This window comes from Eimeria tenella, genomic scaffold (genome assembly GCF_000499545.2).
Source record: "Eimeria tenella Houghton genomic scaffold, Eth_scaff19, whole genome shotgun sequence".
In the NCBI taxonomy this organism is placed as follows: Eukaryota; Apicomplexa; class Conoidasida; order Eucoccidiorida; family Eimeriidae; genus Eimeria; species Eimeria tenella.
This window is the reverse complement of record NW_013541739.1, coordinates 146482-166964: the sequence shown is the minus strand read 5'-3', so window position 1 is coordinate 166964 and position 20483 is coordinate 146482. Positions and strand designations below refer to the sequence as shown.

The 20483-nt window shown below is 56.5% G+C and overlaps 3 protein-coding genes across 3 annotated transcripts; 2 read left to right on the top strand and 1 right to left on the bottom strand.

Annotated features, from left to right (window-relative positions):
- Positions 1-423: 423 nt before the first annotated feature.
- On the top strand, positions 424-993 carry ETH_00007815 (uncharacterized protein; the record flags this gene model as incomplete). Its single annotated transcript, XM_013374046.1, has 1 exon — positions 424-993. The coding sequence occupies one exon, from the start codon at positions 424-426 to the stop codon at positions 991-993; it is 570 nt and encodes a 189-aa protein (XP_013229500.1).
- Positions 994-1305: 312 nt separating this feature from the next.
- On the top strand, positions 1306-3861 carry ETH_00007810 (uncharacterized protein; the record flags this gene model as incomplete). Its single annotated transcript, XM_013374045.1, has 5 exons — positions 1306-1824; positions 2030-2834; positions 3030-3114; positions 3297-3396; positions 3607-3861. The coding sequence occupies 5 exons, from the start codon at positions 1306-1308 to the stop codon at positions 3859-3861; spliced, it is 1764 nt and encodes a 587-aa protein (XP_013229499.1).
- Positions 3862-4946: 1085 nt separating this feature from the next.
- On the bottom strand, positions 4947-20419 carry ETH_00007805 (phosphatidylinositol 3-and 4-kinase domain-containing protein, putative; the record flags this gene model as incomplete). Its single annotated transcript, XM_013374044.1, has 21 exons — positions 4947-5082; positions 5238-5342; positions 5695-5903; positions 6096-7049; positions 7494-7604; positions 8173-8271; positions 8515-8584; positions 8912-8997; positions 9273-9317; positions 9661-10486; positions 10657-13622; positions 13783-14013; positions 14225-14409; positions 14570-14705; positions 14890-15087; positions 15266-15520; positions 15625-15803; positions 16125-16201; positions 16455-17266; positions 17516-20122; positions 20348-20419. The coding sequence occupies 21 exons, from the start codon at positions 20417-20419 to the stop codon at positions 4947-4949; spliced, it is 10359 nt and encodes a 3452-aa protein (XP_013229498.1).
- Positions 20420-20483: the final 64 nt, after the last annotated feature.

Below are 20483 nucleotides of genomic sequence, written 5' to 3'. Positions count from 1 at the left end.
GTTTCTAATTCTCTTCTTTACATCTGCATGTATGTGTGTATATATATGTGCATTCGTGTATATGTGGAGTCATTCACATCAAGTTGACTTCGACGCATAGACTTCGATGCATACACATTGTGTTCGCAGGTGGTGGTAAACGTATGGGCATTGCAAGGATGAAAACATACTCATTTATTACTTAATAAGAAGAAACCACTTAATGCTGATTAGTTAACCTTTCACTGTGGTAGAACTTGGCATAGATCGTAGCTGCCACAGCAAGTCGTGCTGCAACTCAGTGGCGGCTGTGGTGAGCTGGTAGACCACTGGTCATGTGGCTGGCAAAAGGTGTGCTGAGTTTCCCTTTGTGTAGAAAACACCCAATTCTTGATTTTTCTTCCAAATAACATTTAATGAGTTAAATTCCAAGACGAAGCCCGCATGCCTCGCCACCACGCTGGGCCCCGGGATGGGGCCTCTGGCCCTCGATGCTGCCCTCCCTCAGGGTCCTCGCTGAGGGTCCTGCCGCAGCAAGAAGAGCCCTCAGATGATACAGAAGCGCCTACATTGAAGTGGCTGAGGAGATCTAACCGTACAGACCTCCGCAGGTTCGGTGTTGTGACCCACACAAGAAAGGTCAACGGGCTGGAGTACCCCTTTCCGCCTAGGGCCCCCAAGCCCATTAGAGAGGGCCCCTCTGCCTTTAAGCCAGCTGCAGCAGAGCCGTGGGCAGCCCCACAGAATTACTGGGGACACACACCCAGGTTGGGCCTAGTCGGGGGCCTTGGGGAGAGCGGGGAGAGGCGAGACAGCAGCAGCATAGCTAGCAACAGCAGCAGCAGCAGAAGCAGCAGCAGCAGCAGCAGCAGCGTTGAAAGCTCGGAGGTGAGACCGGAAGAGTGGCTTGCGTGCTGCGGTGGCGCGCGAGTGCAAATAGAGTTATTATTCAAAAGTAGGAATACAGAGAAGAAGAGGCAGTGCCTTATGCAGTTACTTAGACAGCCAATTTAACAAAACAAAGCAGACTTTAAACATGAATGGAAATAAAGAATAATACGGAGAGAAAGGAGAGGCTAGGGAAAGACTCAGATACTAGAGAGATGGAGGGACAATTGAACAAGAGAAAACAAAAAGGGGCTGTGGGAGTCCCCAGATAGCCAAACTTGAACAGGAGCAAGAAGGACGGAGGCACGAGCAGCAAAATGCGTAGTTTTGCTGCACTCTGCTGCTGCTTTTCATTTGCCTGGAGCTTAGGGTTTATGCATCAGTGCAGCATTTAGCTGCTGAGTGATGGGGGAGCTTTTGAGGTTTTGAGATTTCTAGATGAAGTGCATTGTGTCTGTGGGGTCTCAGGAATTTGTGGAGCTTACTGCCGAGCAGCAGTGGTTTGCTGCTTGTGAGGAAAACGCCGAGACTAGGCAGCAGCAGCAGCAGCGTCGACGGCCCCCCGCAGTCCCGCGAGGCGACTGGGGGCCCCTTGAGAGTATTTTGCTTTCTCTAAAGCACTCCGCAGTGCACAAGGGGGCCCTTTCTGAAGTTGAAACTTTGCTGCTGTCCGCATCTGAGACAGAGAGCAGCAGTGGGGCCTTCTGCGGGGACGCGAGGCCCCACAGGAAGCCCGACTCCCCGCCTCTGGAGTTGCTGCCTGCACTTAGCCAGGACAAGTTTCTGGGGGGTCCCGGGGGGCCCCCTTTGACTGAAGAAGCCCGAGAGCACTTGCTGCGTTTTGGCCTGGACTATGAAGAAGGCCCAAGCCTCAACAGCAGGAAGCAATGGGGCGTCTGGGAAAGAGAAAGATGGAGACGATCTCGGATGCTGAGGTATCTCATCAAGACCGAACAGGTGAGCCTTGAGTCTCAGATAAGATGCCAAACACTTAGCCTTTCTTTATTTCAAACTTTGGGCTCTCAAAATCTCCATCTTAATAATACTGTCGACTGAATCGGAACTCAAAAGGCTCAGACTTTAAAGCCGAGGGTTTACAGATTGCTGTTAACAGCCGCAGGTCTAGCTGCAACAATGTGCTGTTTGGTGTTTGCTGCTTTAGGTTGTTTTCAGAAAAGACATCCTGAAAAGGCAGTTCAATGAAGACTACGAGAAATACGTAAGAAGCCGCCACAGGCGCTGGGGGGCCCCCCGGCCCAGCGGTGAGGGGCCCCCCAGTGCCTCCCAAAGTCTGCCATCTTCGGTGGAATGGGCTCAAGAAAAGAGTTTCCCAGGTTGGCCCCAGGTACAAGCTTTAACGGGGCCCCCGGTGGGCTATTTTGTGCCCCCAGGGCATGGAAATGCCCCTGCTGGAGGCCCCTTTTCCAGCTTCCCACCGGGATACTGGTCCAGTGGTCCACCGGGCCTGGCAGCTTACCCCATTGCGGGACCCCCGACTCAGGCTTCCAAGGAAACGAGAATGTCCCAAGAGCTGGTAGGACCAACTCCCCAGTTGAACCCACAGGAGGCCCCCCAAAAGATACCCCAGAGGCCCTCTCAATGGGCTTTGGAATATGCAAGAGAAACTGCCCCACACTGGGCCCCACAAGGGGATTTTAAAGATTTTCAGCGGCGGAGCTTATTGCGGGGGGCCCCGGCAAAGCCTCTAGAAGGGGAAGTTAAATGTGGTGTTATGCAAGCCCTATTAAGTCGTGGAAATATAGACACGGCTATGGATGTAGACAAAGAAGAAGGCCAAGACGCACAGCAAGACAGCGAAAGAGAGTACAGGTCAAAGCTGCCCTGGTGTTACCACTTCGAATATGAACAAGACCTTGTTGTGCAACCGAAACCCTTTGTGGAAACTCCAAAGACAAAGGCACCCACACCTCTGTTCGTGCAACAAGAAATGCATGCAGAACTCCAAGGTGAGGCTCTTTGCTCCAAGCAGGAAACCCTTAACTTCTTACCTGGGGCATTAGGCTTAAAACGCAAAATTGCGCTGCTGCTGCTGAGCCGAAGGAGGTTCAGAATGCTTTAGATGAACTGGCGAGAAGCTCGCAGCAGACAGCGACGCAGTTTCCCATCAAGGCTTGCGTTTTGCCTTTCTTTCTTACATGCAGCCGCTATGGATACTGAATTGATTCTTTTGTACGAAGCAGCAGAGGGAGACCTACCTGCGCTTTTCTCTGGAAGAAGCAGGCCCAAGTAAATTGCTGTTGCTGCTGCTGGTGCTGCTTGTGATGCTGATTGGGTAGTGGGAAGCGCGGCGAGTTTAATGAGACTGGGCCCTTGCTTCTGCTACTGCTGTTGCTGCTAGCGGTAGCCTCGTTCCAGTTTTTGTTGACTTTTGTGAAGCCGCTTTCGCTGTTGTTGCTGCGGTTGTTCAGCCGACGGAAACACCCAAAAGACAAGATCGTACCGTTCGATCGACTACGGGAATTCGGGGCCTACATTAACGACATAACATCTTGCAGGCTGCTGCAGCAGGTGACGTAGCGCACTTTCTCGTGCTGCTTTGCTGCAGCTTTGTTGCTGTTCAGCATATGCAGCTGTGACCGTTGAGGTGGTGTGGCCGCTGCGCCGTTAGCACCAACCCCACCGTCTCCAGCAGAATGATCGGCAGCAAGACATAGCAGCAGCAGCAGCAGCAGCAGCTGTGTACGGAACGTATGAGCTTGAGTTGTGTTTGCTGAGCAGGAAGTTGATGAGGAGCTTTCTGATGGCTGGGCTTTTGGAACCACCGCCCCGGCAAACGTTCACATGGATCCTCCTCGGGGAGTGCGAACAAACCCGAATTATGTTTTGACCAAAGAAAAAGTCGAAGCTGCGGCGAAGAAGCTGCATATGGAGCCCAAAGAGCAGACGCCAGCGTTCCAAGGCCTCGAGAAAAGAAAAAGACTTCAACTCGAAGAAACCACGAAAGTGCTGGGAGGGGGCAGATATGTCGTCTGATCCTTCCAGCGCCTTCTGCTGCCAGTGAAGATTATTCGTAACTTCTCTTCAGCGGCGCTCTCGTGGCGCATTTGCTGCAGCACAGCTGCAGCAAACGCGGCGCATATGCTGCAGCGGCATCTGCTGCAGCTGTGCTGCAGCACCCGCGGCACCGAATTCTCTCTAGCTGTCTCAGACAAAACTGGTGGCATGTGGGGCCCGAACAAATCAGAGCAGGCAGCTCTCCAGGGTTAAGAAGTGAACTCTGTGTTCTCCTGGGTCCGAAATCGGAACTTTCCCAGCTTCCTGGCGCACTCTGCACGTCGTCTTGCTGCTTTTACTTTCGCTGCTGCTGCTGCTTGCCTTCACAGGCAGCTCTTTAAGAATACGGCCACGCCAGCAGCCGCACTGCATGCCTACGGCAAGCGCGGCGGAAGCAGCGGCAGCAGCTCTTTGCAGAGCCAGAGGCTGCACCTAGCAGCAACAAACACCTCATCGTTTTCTTTTTCCTGTGGGATACTGAAGCTTGTAAACATGATCCTGTAGTTTCTCCCTTTCTCTGTTGCTGCGGAGTCAGCCCTGTTCATGGCTTTATATTGCATTTCTTGGGCTTCAGGCTTGGGCTTAAAGCCTTAAAGCTACGGAATTAGTTAGACTCTTAAGGGTTTTTCTAACTTTGGATTAGTTCTAAAGCAACAGCAACTGGCGGCAGCAAAGCTGCGGGTGATGCCTGGAAACGGCAGCTCCAGCAGCAGCAGCCAGCTATGCTTTCTGTATGCCAGAGCCGAGATTCAGAAGTACCAACTCATAGGTTAGGCGCAAAAGACGAATGCTATAAAAGGCATTTTACATATAGTCTGCATTCGCACAGAATCAGCAGCAGAAGCTGCAGCAGCACCAGCGGCAGCAACTCCAATCAATACCACAGCAGCAGCAACTGCTAACAGGCGTATCGCTGCGCATGCCCTTGTTGGCTGTATTCACGAAACTTTTAAAAATATGCTGTTGACGATGATAACCGCTACTGCATCGTGCAGCACTGAGCAATATCGCAGCCCGAGCTGCTGCAGCACGAGCTGCTGCAGCACGAGCTGGTGCGGTACCACTCAGTGTTGAATGCCCTGCTGCAGCTGCTGCACCAGGTCGTAAGCCCTCGTCGTGAATGATTGGAGAGCTTCTCTTATTTTTGTCTCCATGAAGGCAGCGGCTTGCAGCGGAGACAGGTGCAGTTGAAAACGGGACCTGTACAGAAACCCTAAACCCTAACCCTTTTGGCTCCAGATCTACTCGAAAGCGTGAAGATGCGCCCAAACTGGCGCACCACAGGCCTCACGTGTAAACCCTAAACCCTAAAATCTGAGACCCAAACCCTAAAAGCAATAGGCTGTAATAGGCACCTGAGGTTTTCTACGGCAGAGGGTTTAAAGCAGGCCATTCGAGAAAGCTGCATTGCATCAAAGAGGGCAATGAAGTCGTCCGCTTGCTCCCGGAGCACCAGGAACCTAAGCAGCAGAAGCAGAAGCAGCAGCAGCAGCAGAAAGAGCCGCAGATTATAAAATGCCCACTTCGGCAGAGTAGAATCCCCTACAAGTCGAAAATGAAAAAAAAATGAAAATAAAAAAGAAAAGGGCAGCGGAAGCAGCACAGCCACCGACAAATGAAAATCAACAAAAGTCAAAAAATATAGCAGCAAAAGGCAGAAACGCACGAGCAGCAGCACGTTGCCGCTGTGGTGTTCATCGACCTGGCGCCCAGCGCAGCGGAGCCGCAGCCGCAGCTGCTGCAGCAACAGCCAAAGCAGCAGCAGCAGCAGCAGCAGCAGCAGCAGAGGGAGCAGCCGCAGCAGGAGCTCACCCGCGGATGCATTTGGTGGAGAAGTCCCTGAAGAGCACGCCGTGTTCCTTGCCCAGGAGATTGGCCATTTCCGCAGTGAGTTTGAAAGGAGCTCTTTCGAAGGCCATATCTCCCCCAGGGGACATCGCCAGCATAAAGCCAAAGTCGATGTGCAGCAAACGCCCAGAACGCACCGACAGCAGCACGTTCCCGTTGTGCCGGTCTTTCACCTGGCCCCCACCGCAGCGCAGCAGCAGCAGCAGCAGCAGCAGCAAGCAGCAGCAACAAGCAGCAGCGGCAGAAAGGAAGCGAGGAAAAGAGGATAAGATTAACAAAAGGAACGAGGCAAATACGATGCAGCGCAGGCTCAGAACCGTAGAACGGACAGCAGCAGAGGCAGCAGCAGCAGCAGCAGCACGAACCTGCAGCAGGTAGCTGAAAACAGCATACGCAGCTAAGGAGTCGGCGAAGTTCTGTGTTGCAACTTCCAAAGGTATGCGGCTAGGTCTTTGGCTCAAGAGCAGCTCTTCCTGCTGCTGCTGTTGCTGCGGGCTTCCCACAGGTTGTTGCAGCGCTGGCTGCAGTTGATGCTGTTGCTGCTGCTGCAGCTGCTGCAGCTCGTCAATATCACTTTCCTCGGTGCCTCCTAAAAACTGTCTGCTATCGGCCAGTCCTACTGGAGAGCCCCTGCCTGCAGCTGCTGCCGCGGCTGCCGCAGCAGCAGCAGCAGCAGCTGCTGCTGCTGCATTTTGCGGATCTCCGTCGGCCGCCAATGTCGCTGTGGCGCTGCGCTTGAGACTGCTGCGTCTGCTGCTGCTGCTGCTGCCGACTCTGCTGCCCTTAGGAAAGGCCAGTGCAAAAAACTCAACCAAAGAACAACCAAAAGTCTTTCCAATCTGGTGGCGGCTGTAGGCATTATCGACAACAGAAACGGCCCCCCCAAACTGGGAGCCTGCGCCTCGCCCTCTTGCTGCTGCTGAAGTTGCTGTTGCTGACGATTGTGACGCTACTGCAGCAGACGATGAGGCTGCCACTGCTGCTGCGAATGGAAAGTCTGCTGCTGCCACAGAGCCTGCTGCGCCTTTAGCAGCAGCAGGCGAATCAGATGAGAGCCCGTCAGGCACTACAGGCAGGCTGCTGCTTTTGCTGCTGCTGCTGTCAGCAGGAGCGGCTGCTGCTACAGACTCTGCCGCATCTGTTGCGGAAGAACTAGGAAAGCCGTGAGCCATGTCACAGTTGCTGCTGCTGCTCCTGCATCGTTGCTGCTGCTTCTGCTGCTGCTGCCCTGCTGTATCTGCCTTTTGAATGACAGCAGTGACACCGTAAGGCCGCAGCCAAGAAGATTCCCCAGCTAGACTCAGCGTGGACAGGCACATCTGCAGCAGCAGCAGCAGTGGCAGAGGTAGTAGCAGCAGCAGTAGCAGAAATAGCAGCAGCAGCAGTTGCAGAAGTAGCAGCAGCAGCAACTGCATTGTTGCTCCTGGAGTTCATTGCAAAGCCAGCAGCAAAGGCAAGACAGCCACAGCAACAGCGGTAGCTGCCTCGTCCCAGATTTAGACAAGGTGGCTGCAACACTGCACCAGAAGATGCAGCCGCAGCTGCAGCAAGACCCCCAGCAGCAAAGCCAATAGCAGCGGCAATGGGTTCAGGACTCACGGAGCCGTCCGCAGCAGCAAAAAACGACACAGCATAGGCCGAAGAGCAGCAGCACAAACAAAGGCCTTGAGGCAACAACAGCGCCGAACGCAGCAGCAGCAGCAGCAGAGTACACAGCAAAGGTAGCAGCAGCAGCAGCAGCAGCAGCAGCTGTCAAGACGAACCCTAGTTGCCTGTACGGCGAGAGCGTCTTGCTGCAGGTCGTCAAGCAGCTTGAAGATGCATGAGCGCTTATCTGCGCCTCCAGCAGTTTCAAAAGACAAGAGGAAAGGAGCCTAAAGAAGAGCAGCAGACAATTCATGTTTGCTTTGTTGCAGCTGCTGCTGAGCTGCTGCTGCTTCTGCTCTCCTGTCTGTTCTCAGAGGCTCTGCGTTGTCCTGTGCCCGCGCTTCGCCTTGTGTCTCGAGGAGCACAGCGCTTGCAGGAGCAGCAGAGGCAGCAATGCTTGCAGCAACAGCAGCAGCAGTAGTGCTTGCGGCAACAGCAGCAATTCTTGCAGCAGCAGCGGGTGCACCAGCAAAAGGGCAGCCGCCGCAAGCAGAGACGCAGCAAACTGGGCGAGCAGCAACAATGAAATATAAAAAAGCAAACAGGCACAGAAAGACAAGGAGAAGCAAGAGTGGAAGAACAAGAAAAGACAGAAGAGAAAAAAATGGCTGAGAGAGGAGCCTCAAGAGGCCCGAGAGGCAGACTGACAGATATATTCAGACAAGAAGACACAGATGCAATTCAAAACAAAAGACAAAAATAAAAGGCAAGAAAAGAAGAGAGAATGAAGCAGGCAGACACAAGAAACCGCTGGCAAGTAGCAGCAGCAGCAGCAGCAGCAGCAGCAGCAGGCACCTTCACTGCTGATTGCATCGCCTCTGCCGACTCAGGCAAAGGCCGCGCAATTTTGACTTCTTCTGTCAGCAGCCAAAAGCCCTCGCACGGCATCGTCTTCTGCGTACACAACCACAGCAGCAGCAGCAGCAGCAGCAGCGTCAGCAGCAGAAGCAGTATCACCTGCAGCAGTAGCGGAAACAGCTGCAGCAGCAGCAGCATCAGCAGCAGTATCACCTGCAGCAGTAGCAGCAGCAGTAGCAATAGCAGCAACACATTGCCAAAGCAACCCAGAATACAAGCATGGGGCTGAGGTGCTGCAGCAAATTCAGAATTGAGAAGTTTTTTGGGTTTGGGGTTTACCTGCAGCTCTCTAATTTGCTGCACAAAAAAGGCCTTCCGCGCAGAGGGGGGAAGGCTCACTGCTTGCCCACTGACAGACGCAAAACGGCACGCAGTACCAAACCCTAAACCCTAAACCCTAAGCCCTAAGCCCTGATGCTGTGAGGAGGAGACACACAGAAATCCCGGCAGTGGGACAAGTACAGAAAAAAACGCCAAAAAGACGGAGGCAGTGGCAAGTAGAAAAAAGACACAGAGGAAAGCAAGAGACGCAGACAGGGTCTAGGGTTTATGGTTTAGGGTTTAGGAAGGGTGACAGGGTTTAGGTTGTAGCGGTCAGAGGCAAAGAGCAGCAGCGCATGCAAACAGCAGCAAATAATGCCCCATCTGGCAGCAGCAAAGTTTTTCTGCTGCTCACCTCAGCCCTATAATAGTCTTCCAATAATGCAGCTGGCGCTCCAAGTAATCGCGAGCTCCAGCGCCCATCAAACGGAGCAGCTCCCACTGCAGCAGCAGCAGCAGCAGCAGCTGCCAATGCAGCGGAGCAACGGCAGCAGCGGCAGCTGCTGCAACAGGGGCAGCCCAGCACCCCTCACTGGCTGTGGGAAGCAGCAAAAGCCAATGAAGCCCTGAGGCCAAGATTTGCTGCAGTGGATTTCTTGGTTCTAAACTTTAGGCCCTAATTTCTTAACTCCAATCCCTCGGACCCCAACGCTAGACCCCAAACCCTAAACTCTAGACCCTAAACCCTCAGCTGCAAAGCTCCGCTGTTGCCTTACTCGCAGCTGCTTGGCTTTCGCGGCGAGGGGGTCGCTGCCCTCCAGCTGCAGCAGCGCAGCAGCAGCGACAAAGCCGAAGAGAGTGCAGCAGCAGCAAATCAAGAGGCCCCGAAGCAGTTAAAAAGACCAAACAGAGAAGCAGCAAATGTTGCATGCAAAAAGAGGCTGGCAGCTGCAGCAGGCGGAGGGAAAAGCTCTCACAGCGAGCAGAGAAGCAGCAGCACATTGGACTGCAGCAGTAGCAGCAGCAAGGCGGGGTCTTAGCAGCTAAAAGCAAAAGGACCCTTTTTTCCTTGAATGTACATAATACCATATTTAAAAAATAACTTAGAAAGAAACATTTATTGACTAATATGAAGCAGCAGCAGAATTGCATGAGCCTTTTTACATTCGCAGCAGAGTCAATCTGCATGGCCAGCGACAGCTGCCTGTAGGTGCATTTGTCTCTGTCTTTAAGTCCACTGCCTTGCTGCTGCTGCTGCTGCTGCTGCAACGGGTGGTGCTGCTGCTGGCTGCAGAAGTCGGCAATAAGGGCAACCTCCAGAGCTCTCCCCGGGTCTACGCGAAGGGCCTGCAGCAGCTGGGGCTGCAGGAAAGAGAATAGATGCTGCTGCTGCGTCACCTGTACTTTGCTGCTGCTGCTATGGCTGCTGCTGCTGCTGATGCTGCTGAGCATGAGCACCTGACAGGCTGCAGCACGCAGAATCTGAATAGGTCCAACAGCCGCAACCTCACTGACAGCAGCTGATTTGTCTATGCTGTGGCGCCTGCTGTTGTTTCTGCTGCTGCTGTTGCTGCTGCTAATGCAGCAGGCCGCTGCAAGGGCTGTTGCCGTGCTTTGCTGCAGTAGCAGCAGCAAACCATGAACAGGCAAAGAGTTGGAGCAGTAAAGGAGAGAACGTATGACCAGACCCAGTGCCGGCAGAGGCCGCACCTGCTGCGCGTGCTGCATTTGCTGTTGCTGCTGCTGCTTGTGGCGCTGCCGCTCCTTCTGGGAGGGCTGCGGTGTCTCTGCAGCAGCCCCGTAAATATGGCTGTTTCCTGCTACGAGTGAAGGCCGTATGCAGTCCACCACCTGTTGCTGCAGCAGCAGCAGCAGCAGGCGCCACAGAACAGCAGCACCGCCGGCAGGCGTTTGCTGCTGCTGCAGCAGCAATTCTCTCACTGCCAGCGTGGGGTCATCTGCCGCTGCAACAGCAGCAGCACATGTCTCGCTGCATCAGATCACACGCAACAAATCAGCTGCTACATCGCTGCGTCGTGCTGCGGTTGCTGCAGCACCTTGAGGTTGCTGCGGTTCTATAATTGCTGCTGCGGCGACTCAGAAGCGACAGCGGTAGCTGCTGCAGCACGAGCAGCAGCTCAAAAAGTCTTGGTAGCTTACGCAGCAGCAACGAAGAAGGGAAAGGCTTGCAGCCGTTGAGCCGCTGCAGCAACAAGAGACACTGGGGCATCCAACAGCATATTTGCTGCTGCTGCTGCTGCTGCTGTCGCTCCACCCGCTGTTGCTGCAGAGTCTGTGCTCAGCTCTCTGCGTTTCTTCTGCTTCCTTTTCGGCCCCTGCGGCTGTTTGTCAGCTGAGGCACCTCTGCTGCTGCTGCTGCGCCTGACTGCTGCTGCTGCTGCTGTCGATGGTTGCTGCTGCAGAAGGCGTCGAAGCAGCCACAAGTCCCTGTGTGGAGCAACTGCAACAGCGGGCCACTGAACTGCTGAAGCAGCACAGGCTGCAGCATCTGCTGCTGCACGCATTGCAAGCTCCAGTATATAAAGCCTATGAGGTGTGACACTCTCTACGGATGTACTGGTGCTGCTGCTGCCGCTGCTGGCAGTCTGAGCTGCTGCTGCGGCTCTCGCTTCCATCGCAACAGATGCTGCTCCAGCGGCCGCTGCAGTTGCTTCTGCTGCTGCTGCTGCATCAGCAGCAATTTGGGGCACGACATAGCAGAAGGCTGCTGCGAGGCGCTCTATTTCCTCTAGCAGCAGTAGCCGTAGAAGCGCAGCAACAGGAGGGGCCCTTTGTTTAATGACGCATGAGCTGCTGCTGCTGCAGCAAGAGCTGCTGCTGCTGCAGCCAGGAACACCAGCAGTGGGTAGTTGATGTCGGCGTGATACACGTTTGGTGCTGCTGCAGCAATCAAAGCAACCCTTGGTTGACTCGCTGCAGAGAGTGCTGCAGCACTTGCTCATGCGGCAGCTGCAGCAGTTCCTGCAGCAGCTGTTCCTTTTGCTGCTGCTGTCGAGCTTGGTCGGCTCTAGTATGTCTGCAATGAAGGCCATTGATTCCGCGAGGGTCGCGAGTCGCTGCTTGGGGGAGCAAAAGCACGCGCGGCTGCTGCTGCTGCTGCTGCTGCCGCTGCTAGGGCTTCTAGTTGGTGCTGGCCAAAACGCACCTGCAGGGAGAGCAGCAGCTGCAGCAGCTGCAGCAGCTCCTGCCGCTGCTCTGACATCAGCGCATTCACACGGGCGCAGCCAGCCTTCCTTTGGTGGGCGCTGAAGGAAGCAGCAAACTGCAGTGTACGTACACCGCAGCAGCAGCAGCCGTTGCATGTGCGCGCCAGACACTGCACCTTTGCCACGCAGCAGCGCCTGCTGCTCAGCAGCAAATGTGCTGTTGCACTGCAGCAGCAAGTGCTGAATGGAGGCTCCATCCTGAAGGGCCAAGCAGCAGGCAGTGCCGCGCTGCTGCTGCTGCTGTGGGCAGCAGCAGCAGCAGCAGCAAGTAGCTGCAGAAAGGCAGCAGCGAAGGACCGTGAAGAGCAGCAAGGCGCTGTCCAGCCGCCCCGCAGAAACAGGACCCCCAAGAATGCTGCTGCGCTGCAGCTGCTCCAACCCCAGCTGCAGAGTTGCCGTGGCTCCGCTGCGCGCAGCAAACTTTGAAAGCAGCAAGTAAGCCAGAGGGAGGGACACTGTCGCTTCTGCTGCTGCTGAAGCCGTATTGCTGGCGCAGCTGCTGCCTCTGCTGCAGCAGCAGGGCCCGCTGCCACTGCTGCAGTCGTCTGCGGAGGCGTCGAGCAGCTCAGGCAAGTCTGATTCCCCAGCAGCAGCACGAGCGCCACCAGCAGCTGCTGCTGCTGATGGACCTGCTGCGCGGCCCCACATTTGAGTAGCTAGGGTTTCTAAGCTGTAGCGAAGCGTGCTGCGCCTTGTGCTCGCGTGCTGCTCCTGCAGCAGCAGCTGCTGCTGGTGCAGCAGCTGAAGCTGCGCAGCAAAGGCTTCCCTCTTGCCCCCGCAAGCGAGATGGCCCTGCTGCACGACTTTGTCTTGCGGCTGCAACAGCAGCCGCTGCTGCTGCAGCAGCAGTCCGGGTAGATCTAGCTGCCGCGACATGTTCTGCAGCAGCTCATCTCGCCACTGCTGCATGTGCAGCAGCGGCCCGTAAGCTGCAGCGGCAGCACAACTTGTTTGGCCAGCAATGCGCAACAGCAAATCCGGAGAAGGAGCAGCAACAGCTCGCTGGGGGCGACTGTTGCTGCTGCAGCTGAACAGAGGCACGAATGCTTGCGACTGCTGCTGCAGCAGCAGCTGGAGCCTCGTCAACTCCAGTGTTGCGCTCTGTACAGTAGCAGCAGACTGGAAAATCCGAGGCACTTTTATCTGCAGTAGCAAAGGTGCAGCAGCAGCTGCTGCTGCTTCGGAACACTTCCCCAACCTGCTGAAAGACTCTCGCAGCAGCATCAACCAGCAGCGCTGCAGAAGCTGCTGCTGTGTTGACCGTGCAGCAAGAAAAGCGGCATTAAGGGCTTGCTGCTGCTGTGTCGGGAGCTTCGGTTGCAGCGACTTAAGCTGCTGATGCTGCAGTTGCTGCAGTTGCTGCAGCTGAGCTGCCACATCTGGTTGCAGCTGCCGCCACTCGCTAGTCGCTGCTGCTGCTGTTGCTGCTGCTGCGTCCTCTCCGGCCACCAGAGAGCGTCGGCGTGCTGCTGCTGCTCCTTCTAAAATTAGCAGAAGCAGCTCCAGAGACAGCAAATGTACTCGCTGCTGGAGCAGCGGGGTCTCTACTATATAGTTTTCTTCGGTTTCTACCAGCTGCTTCTGTTGTTGCTGCTGCAGCTTCTGTTGCTGCAGTTCCTGCTGCTGCTGCTGGTCCACATCAACTAGTAGAAGGGCACCGAAAAGACAAAGCGCCAATCCAGCAACTCCCTTCGCAGCCCATGAGTGCAGCAACTGCTGCAGCAGCAGCTGCAGCAGCGCGGAGGTATTCGGAAGCGTATCTTGCTGTTGCTCCTGGACTTGTCCGTTCTGCTCATCCTGCCTTTTGTGGCCTTGCAGCAGCTGCTGCTGCTGCTGTCGCAAGAACTGCTGCTGCTGCTTTTGCTGCTTCTCTTCTTTGGAGAACAGCAACACAAAAACCTGCAAAAAGTAAACAAAAGGGCAAATTCGCTGCTTCGGAGAATGGCACTAAATGCAGCCAATGACACAAGCCAATATCAGGCCATCAGCAACACCAGCAGCTTCCGCAGCAGCAGCAGCAGGCTGAGAACCAGCAGCAGCAGCAGCAGCAAAGGCCCACCTGCAGCAGAGCCCCCACGAAACTGCTGCTCTGCGCTGCAGCCGGAACAGCGTCAAGCAGCTGCTGCAGCAGAGATGCGATTGCTGCCGGGGCAATAGGGAAGGGCTCCTGCTGCTGCTGTTGCTGCTGCTGCTGCGGCTGCATGCACCCGAAATTCCACCGTTGCTGCTGTGGCGCCTTCGGGCTGCACCTCACAGCAGCAGGCAGCAGCAGCAGAAGAGCCACAGCCCCCTACAGCAGACAGCAGCGCATGCAGGAGCTAGAGCAGCAAAACAGTAAGGCTTTTGAACTTCCTTTGGCGCCAGCAGCAGAATTAGCAGCAGCAGCATGAGCAGCAGCGGCAGACAGCTGACGGCGGCGCGGTAGCCCCGCGCAGCTAAATGAGCAGCAATAGCAGCAAATCCAGCAGGAGCAGCAGAAACCACAGCGGCCGCTGCTGTACCTCTGCCACAGCTGCTGCCTCTGGAGTGCATGCGCAGTAGGAACTACTGCCGCTCCGCCTGCTGCAGCTGCTGCACAAGGCAGCAAAGCAACTCCTGCTGCTGCTGCTGGCCGAACCGTTGCTGCTGCTGCGCCCAGCGACAAGCGCTTGAGCCCACCGCTCAACCGCTAGCATTAAAGCCTTCCCTGTGGCACCAACAGCAGCACAAGCAGCAGTTGAAGCAGCAGCAGCAGACAGCTGAAGTCTCCTGCTGCAGCTCGAAGCGCTGACATTGGGTTCATCTGCAGCGCAGCAGAAACTGCAGCAGCAGCACACCAGCCGCAGCATCCTTTAATGTTTACGCACATCTGAGAACCCTCTTGGCCTCTTGAGCAGGGCTAGATATGCCGTTACTTGTGCCGCTGCTGCTGCTGCTGCTGCTGCTGCTGCAGTCCGTAACTGCATGGAGGCAGCGCAACGCCTCACAGGCGCTGCCGCCGCTCTGCATCGCAGCAGCATCAGAAGTAAAAAGAGCAGCAGAAAATTTAGCAGCAGCAGATACAGATAAGCTTCAATAAACAAGTGCAAACGGCTGAAAAATAAAGCCGCCAGTACCAGACAAAGCAGAAAACCAGCAGCAGCAGCAGCATCAGCAGCAGCAGCAGCCGCAGTGATGCGGTATGTACCGCTGCTCTGTGACAAGCAGCAGCAAACGTTGCTGCCAAAGCGCATGTATCTGCAGCCTGATGCAGCCTTCGCTCGGCGTGACTTTGGGAAAGGTCCTCCTGCTGCTTCGGCTGCTCTTGCTGCTGCTGCTGCTGCTGAAGCAGCTGTAACAGGGGACGGGGCAACGAGCTAGCAGCAGCATCCGCTGGCAGGTGAGTCTGCAGCAAACACAGCAGTGCCGCCAGCAGCAGCAGGACCAGCAGCAGCAACAGCGGCTGCAGTGGTCGTCCGGCTCAGCGAGCTGATAGTTGCAGGGTGAGCTACAGCAGCAAAGACAGCAGCTGCAGCAGGTGGAGCAACGCAAAGGGCAGCAGCATTGCATGCAGCGAAACTCACATGAGCAGCGTCACCACTTACAAAGCTGCTGCTGCGCAACATAAAGAAATGGCTTTCAACTACGGGGCCCGTTAATAGGCTTGCGGTGTGTAGCAGCGCGCGCAGGACCTCCCTGTGCTGCTGCTGCTGCTGCTGCTGCAGATGAGAATGCTTCTGCGGCTGCTTGTGCTGCTTTTGCTGCTGCTGCTGCTGCTGCCTCCTCTCCCCAGTTGAATTACATTCAATGTCCGCATGCAGTGCAACATTGAGCCACAGCTGCAGACAAAGCCACACAAGGGCAAAAAAAGTGCTGCTGCTGCTGCTGCTGGCAATGCTTCCACAGTGCTGCTCCTGCAGGGGTAGTAACGGTGCTAGCTTACGTCTGCAGCAGCTGCTGCAGCTGACGGTGCATAGTACGGAGCGTGAACGGAACAACAAGCTTGGTACTGCCGCTGCTTCTGCTGCTGCTTCTGCTGCTGCTGCTGCTGCTGCTGTCCGCAGATGACAAGGGCGCGGCCCAAATGCAGCAGCTCGTGTCGAAGTCGCAGCGCAGCAGGTGCTGCAGCAAAACAGGGGTCCACCGCGAATGCATGCAGCAGCAGCAAAATCAACGAAGTAGCTGACAAGGGCAGCAGTCCCAATCAGGAGAGGCAAAACAGCAGGAGCAGCAGAGGACGGCATCACCAGCAGCAGCAGCAGCAGCAGCAGGCCAAGAGCAGTGCCTGGGTTAATGATACAGCAGACGCAACAGCACAAATAGCTCGCAGAAGCAACTAGCATCCGCAGCAGTGCCAGAGTAGCAACAGCCACAGCAGCAGCAGCAGCAGCACCGAAAGGAGCAGAAGCTCCAGCAGCAGCAGCAGCAGCTGTGTAATCTGACATGCTGGGTGAGTCTTGGAGTGGCCTTTGAGACTCCAATGAATTCTCAGGGATACATCCAGCCCTAGAAAAAACAGCCTGAAGCAGCCACAGCATCGGCAGCAGCAGCAAGTGCAGCAGCAGCAGCGCTATATATTTAACAAGTTGGCTCAATTAACCGAATCAATCGGTGCTGAAAGCAAACTCAGTAGTAGGCGGTGAAAACATCAGTGCATGCAAAGATGCAGCAGCTGCAGCAGCAACAGATGTACCAGCAGCAGGACCAGCAATGGCAGCAGCAGCAGGTGCAACAGATGCAACGACAGCATCCGCAAAAGCTGCAGTAGCGTACTGTGTGAGAGTGGATCGGAAAGATAAACACAAAACGCGTCCTGCAGCGGCTGCTGCTACTGCTGCTTCAGCTAGCAGCGTAAGGCAGTGGCAACAAATGGCAGCGCTCGCTGCAGCTGCTGCGGCTGCTGCAGCACGTTTTTCTGCTGCAGTGACGAATGCGCCTGTAGCAGCAGCAGCAATATCTCCTAATATAGAGGACCTAGCTTCGCCATACGCGGTGTCTGTCCGCTGCTGCTGCTGCTGCCTGCGCGACACAAGCTGCTGCAGTTTGTGGCTGCTGTTGCTGCTGCCTTCGGCAGTCGTGTGCGGCTCCTGCTGCAGTAGCTGCAGCAGGAAGCACGCGCCAATGCCTCTTGCGAGAGTTGAGCCAGCGGCCTCCCAAAGGCAGGGCGTCGGTGTTGTTGTTGCTGCTGCTGTTGCTGCTGCTGCTGCTCCTGTGTTCAAGAGAGACGCTGCTGCTTCTTCTGCTGCGACTCGCAGAGAATCCGCAGTGAGGGATATCATAAAGGTTGCTGCTTTGCTGCTGCAGCTGCAACAAGAGCAAGAACAACCCTTGAGGGCTCTTGCAGTTGCTGCTGCTGCGGCGGCGGCTGCATGCAACGCCGCCTGCTGCTGCGCATGTCTTTGCTGTTGAGAAGCCAGGTCAGCTGCTGCAGCAGCAACAGCAAAAGAAACTTCATCTGGAGCGCGCTTATGTCTGGGCCCCGCTGGTACTGTGGCTGGAGCCGCAAAAGCTGACACCAGCTGCTGCTGCACTGTCCCCAGCAGCAGCAGCAGCGACGGCTGCGGCAGGAGCTGCAGCAGAAGCAGCTGAAGCGCATGCACACTCACAATAAGGCCCAAGGGAAGTTTACTTACTGCAGCAGCAGCAAAATGAACAGCAAAAAAAAAAACCAAAGCAGCAGCAGCAGCAATGGCAGCATTCCCAGCATCAGGTAATGAGCTGTTGTGTGGGTAAGGCCTAGACTACGAGCTTTTGCTGACGGCTGTAGCTGCTGCTGCTGCTGCTGCTGCTGCTGCTGCTGTAGCTGGCTACGCGTAAGTCGATCATGCGCCTACGTCAACAGGTGCAGCACTGGCACTTGGAGCCTTCCATCCGCCTTCCGGATCCCGGTGTTGCGGCTGCTGCAGCACTTGCAGCAGCAGCTGCAGCTGCTGCTGCTGCTGCTGGCGAGAATGCAGCAGCTGCAGCATGAGGGACAAACAGCGGGCTTCTTGCTGCCGCATAAAAAGCGCACAAATATCCCCAAGCTGTGCTGCAGTCACGTCCGACTTGTATCGCATGCTGCTGCTGCTGCACTCAGCAGCAAATTCCTGCAACGCGGAGTCGGCCTGCAGCAGCAGTAGGGAGTCACCCTGTGAAGATGAGTCTTGGGTGCGCTGCCGCAGCAGCTGCTGCTTTTGCCGCTGCTGCTGCTGCTGCTGTTTTCCCTGCTGCTGACTCTGCTGGGTTGCAGCAAAGAAACAAACTGTTGCTGCCTCAAGCCTGCGGATGCGGTGGCGCAGCAGCGAGCTCATGCTCTGCAGCAGCAGCTGCTGCTGCTCTTGCAGCTGCTGCGACAGCTGCACCACGAGCCGCTGCTGCTGCCTTGGCTGCGACAAATGCAGCAGTTGCTGCTGCAGCTGGGGAAGGCGTGGCAAAGCCCGCCGCAACGGCAGCAACCCCTGCTGCAGCTGCTGCATGCTCCAGCGGAACAGCTCAAGCATTTGCCTGGGCGAGCCTGCTGCAGCTGCTGCTGCTGCACCTGCTGCATCTGCTGCGGTTGATACTGGTGCTGCTCCCCAAGTGCTCAAGTGCAGCAGCAGCAGCCAGCGAGAAATAACGCGGCAGCTCCACCAGGTGTCGGCGCTGCAGCGGGCCGCAGCAGTTGCAGCAGCAGCAGCTGCTGCTGCTGCTGATGCCGGCGCTGCTGCTGCTTCCATGCACGCACCTGCAGCATCTGCTGCTGCAACCGGCTGCAGCAAAGAAGGGCTTGAGAGCTCGTCGCTGCGGCTGTCTGCTGTGCAAAGACGCATTTCTTCAAGGGCAACAGCAAACAACAGCTGCTGCAGCTTCTGCTGCCGCGCACCCAGCAGCACATCAGCTGCTGTCAGCTGCTGCGGCTGCTGCTGCTGCTGCTGCGATTCGCATGGCGTGGGTGGGACGGATAGGTTGCTGCCAGCAGCAAGACGCGGCGCAGCCTTTGCTGCTGCTGCTGCCTCTGCTAGAGCCAGGAGCGACGTGTCTCTTAGCTCACACAGCAGCAGCAGCAGCAGCGGCTGCACGCGCTGCTGCAGCTGCCGCTGCAGCAGCTGCTGGGATAAGAGGCCGCTGGAGATTGCTCGAGGCCGTCCTTCTCCCCCAAGCACTTCTGCAAGCTCTTGCAGCTCCTGCAGCACCTGCAGCAGCAGCTGCTGCCCCCGCTGCTGCTGCTGTCGCTCTGCTGCAACAGACGCAGCAAGGAAGCCGCTCCGCAGGCACCCCACTGCAGCCGCAGCAACGCCAAGCAGCGTGCACACTGGCAACAGCTGCATGCGCTGCAGCTGCAGCAGCCCATTAACTGTGCTGCAGTCTTGCTGCTGCCGCTTTGTGGCTGTAGAAGACATAACTGTTGCCTTCAGGGCGCTAGAAAGCTGCCGCAGCCACGTGAGCAGCAGGAACTGCTGCTGCTGCATGCAGCGCTCTCTCCGGGACACCACGTCTGCAGCAGCTGCTGCTTCTGCTGCAGCTGCTAGTGCTGTTGCTGATGGTGCTGTTGCAAGTTGAGCTGCTGCTGCGCGGGCAAGGACAGCAGCAGCAGCGCCTGTTGCGGATGCAGTGTCTATCCAGATGGTTAAAAAGTGCTTCCGCCGCAGCGTCACGCGCTCCTGAAGACTTGCTGCAGTGTAGAGCTGCTGCTGCTGCTGCAGCGGCTGCTGCAGGCGCTGCGGCGAACTCATTCTCCTCATGAAGCGCCGAGGGGAAAGGGCGTCTCCAGCCTGCTGGAACCTCTGGGCCAAGTTGGCGCGTTGCTGCTGCTGCTGTTCTGCTGCTGCTGTGGGCGACGTGCCAGCAGCAAAGCCTGCTGCTGCTGCTTCCTGCTGCTGCTCCTGCGTCTCCCCTGCAGCACGGTGATGGGCGGTGCTGCTGTTCGCCATATTCAACAGCAGCTGCTGCGGGGGAGGCTGCTGCTGCAAACACGGTAGGCAGCGTCTCATTGGCCTCCCCGCGAGCATCGTGGCTTGAGCTGCTGATCCTGCTGCTGCTGCAGTCCCTGCTGCTGCTAAAGACGCAGCAGCAGCAGCAGCAACAGTGACGTCCTCTGCTGAGGACACAGAGCGCCGCAGCAAAGCGCTTCCCCCCACAAAGGGGGATGGGCGCACAGCAGATGAAGTGAAGATGCTGCTGCTGTTGCTGCTGTTGCTGCTTCCTGCTCTTCTGAGGGGAGGGCCTGAGGGGGCTAGCTGCAGCGAGACACAAGAACACAGTTGCTGCTGCAGGGCGATCGGCAGCTGCTGCAGCTGCAGCAGCAGCACCTCCAGCAGCTGCCACAGGCGCTTCTCATCCTCCGCGCCCGCTGCAGCTCCTGCTGCAGACGTTCGGACTCGATGCAGCAGCAGGTCCGCCTCTGCTCCTATGCGACGCAGCAGCAGCGGCCCCACACTCTGCAGCAACTCCGTGAGGGCAGCAGCAGCACTCCTTGGCAGCTGCAGCAGTACAAAGAAGAGCAGAATCAGCAGTAGGAGTGACAGCACCACCAGCAAGTGAAGCAGAAGAAACAGCAGCAGCGGCAACGAAGGAAGAAAAAGCAACGGACAAAAAGCGCAGCAGCAGCAGCAGCAGAAGCAGCAATGGCCGCAGCAGCAGCTTACGCTGCAGTAGCTGCAGCTGCAGCACCAGCGGGGGCTAGGGTGTACCGACAGCCTGCTTACCTCGTCATCATTTCTGATGCAGCAGTACAGGGCCTCTGCAGCAAGGCCCTGCAGCAACTCACACCCAGCCATCTTGCCGCTGTGCCTGCTGTTGCTGCTGCTGCTGCGGCTGCCGTTGCTGCTGCCGCATGGGTTG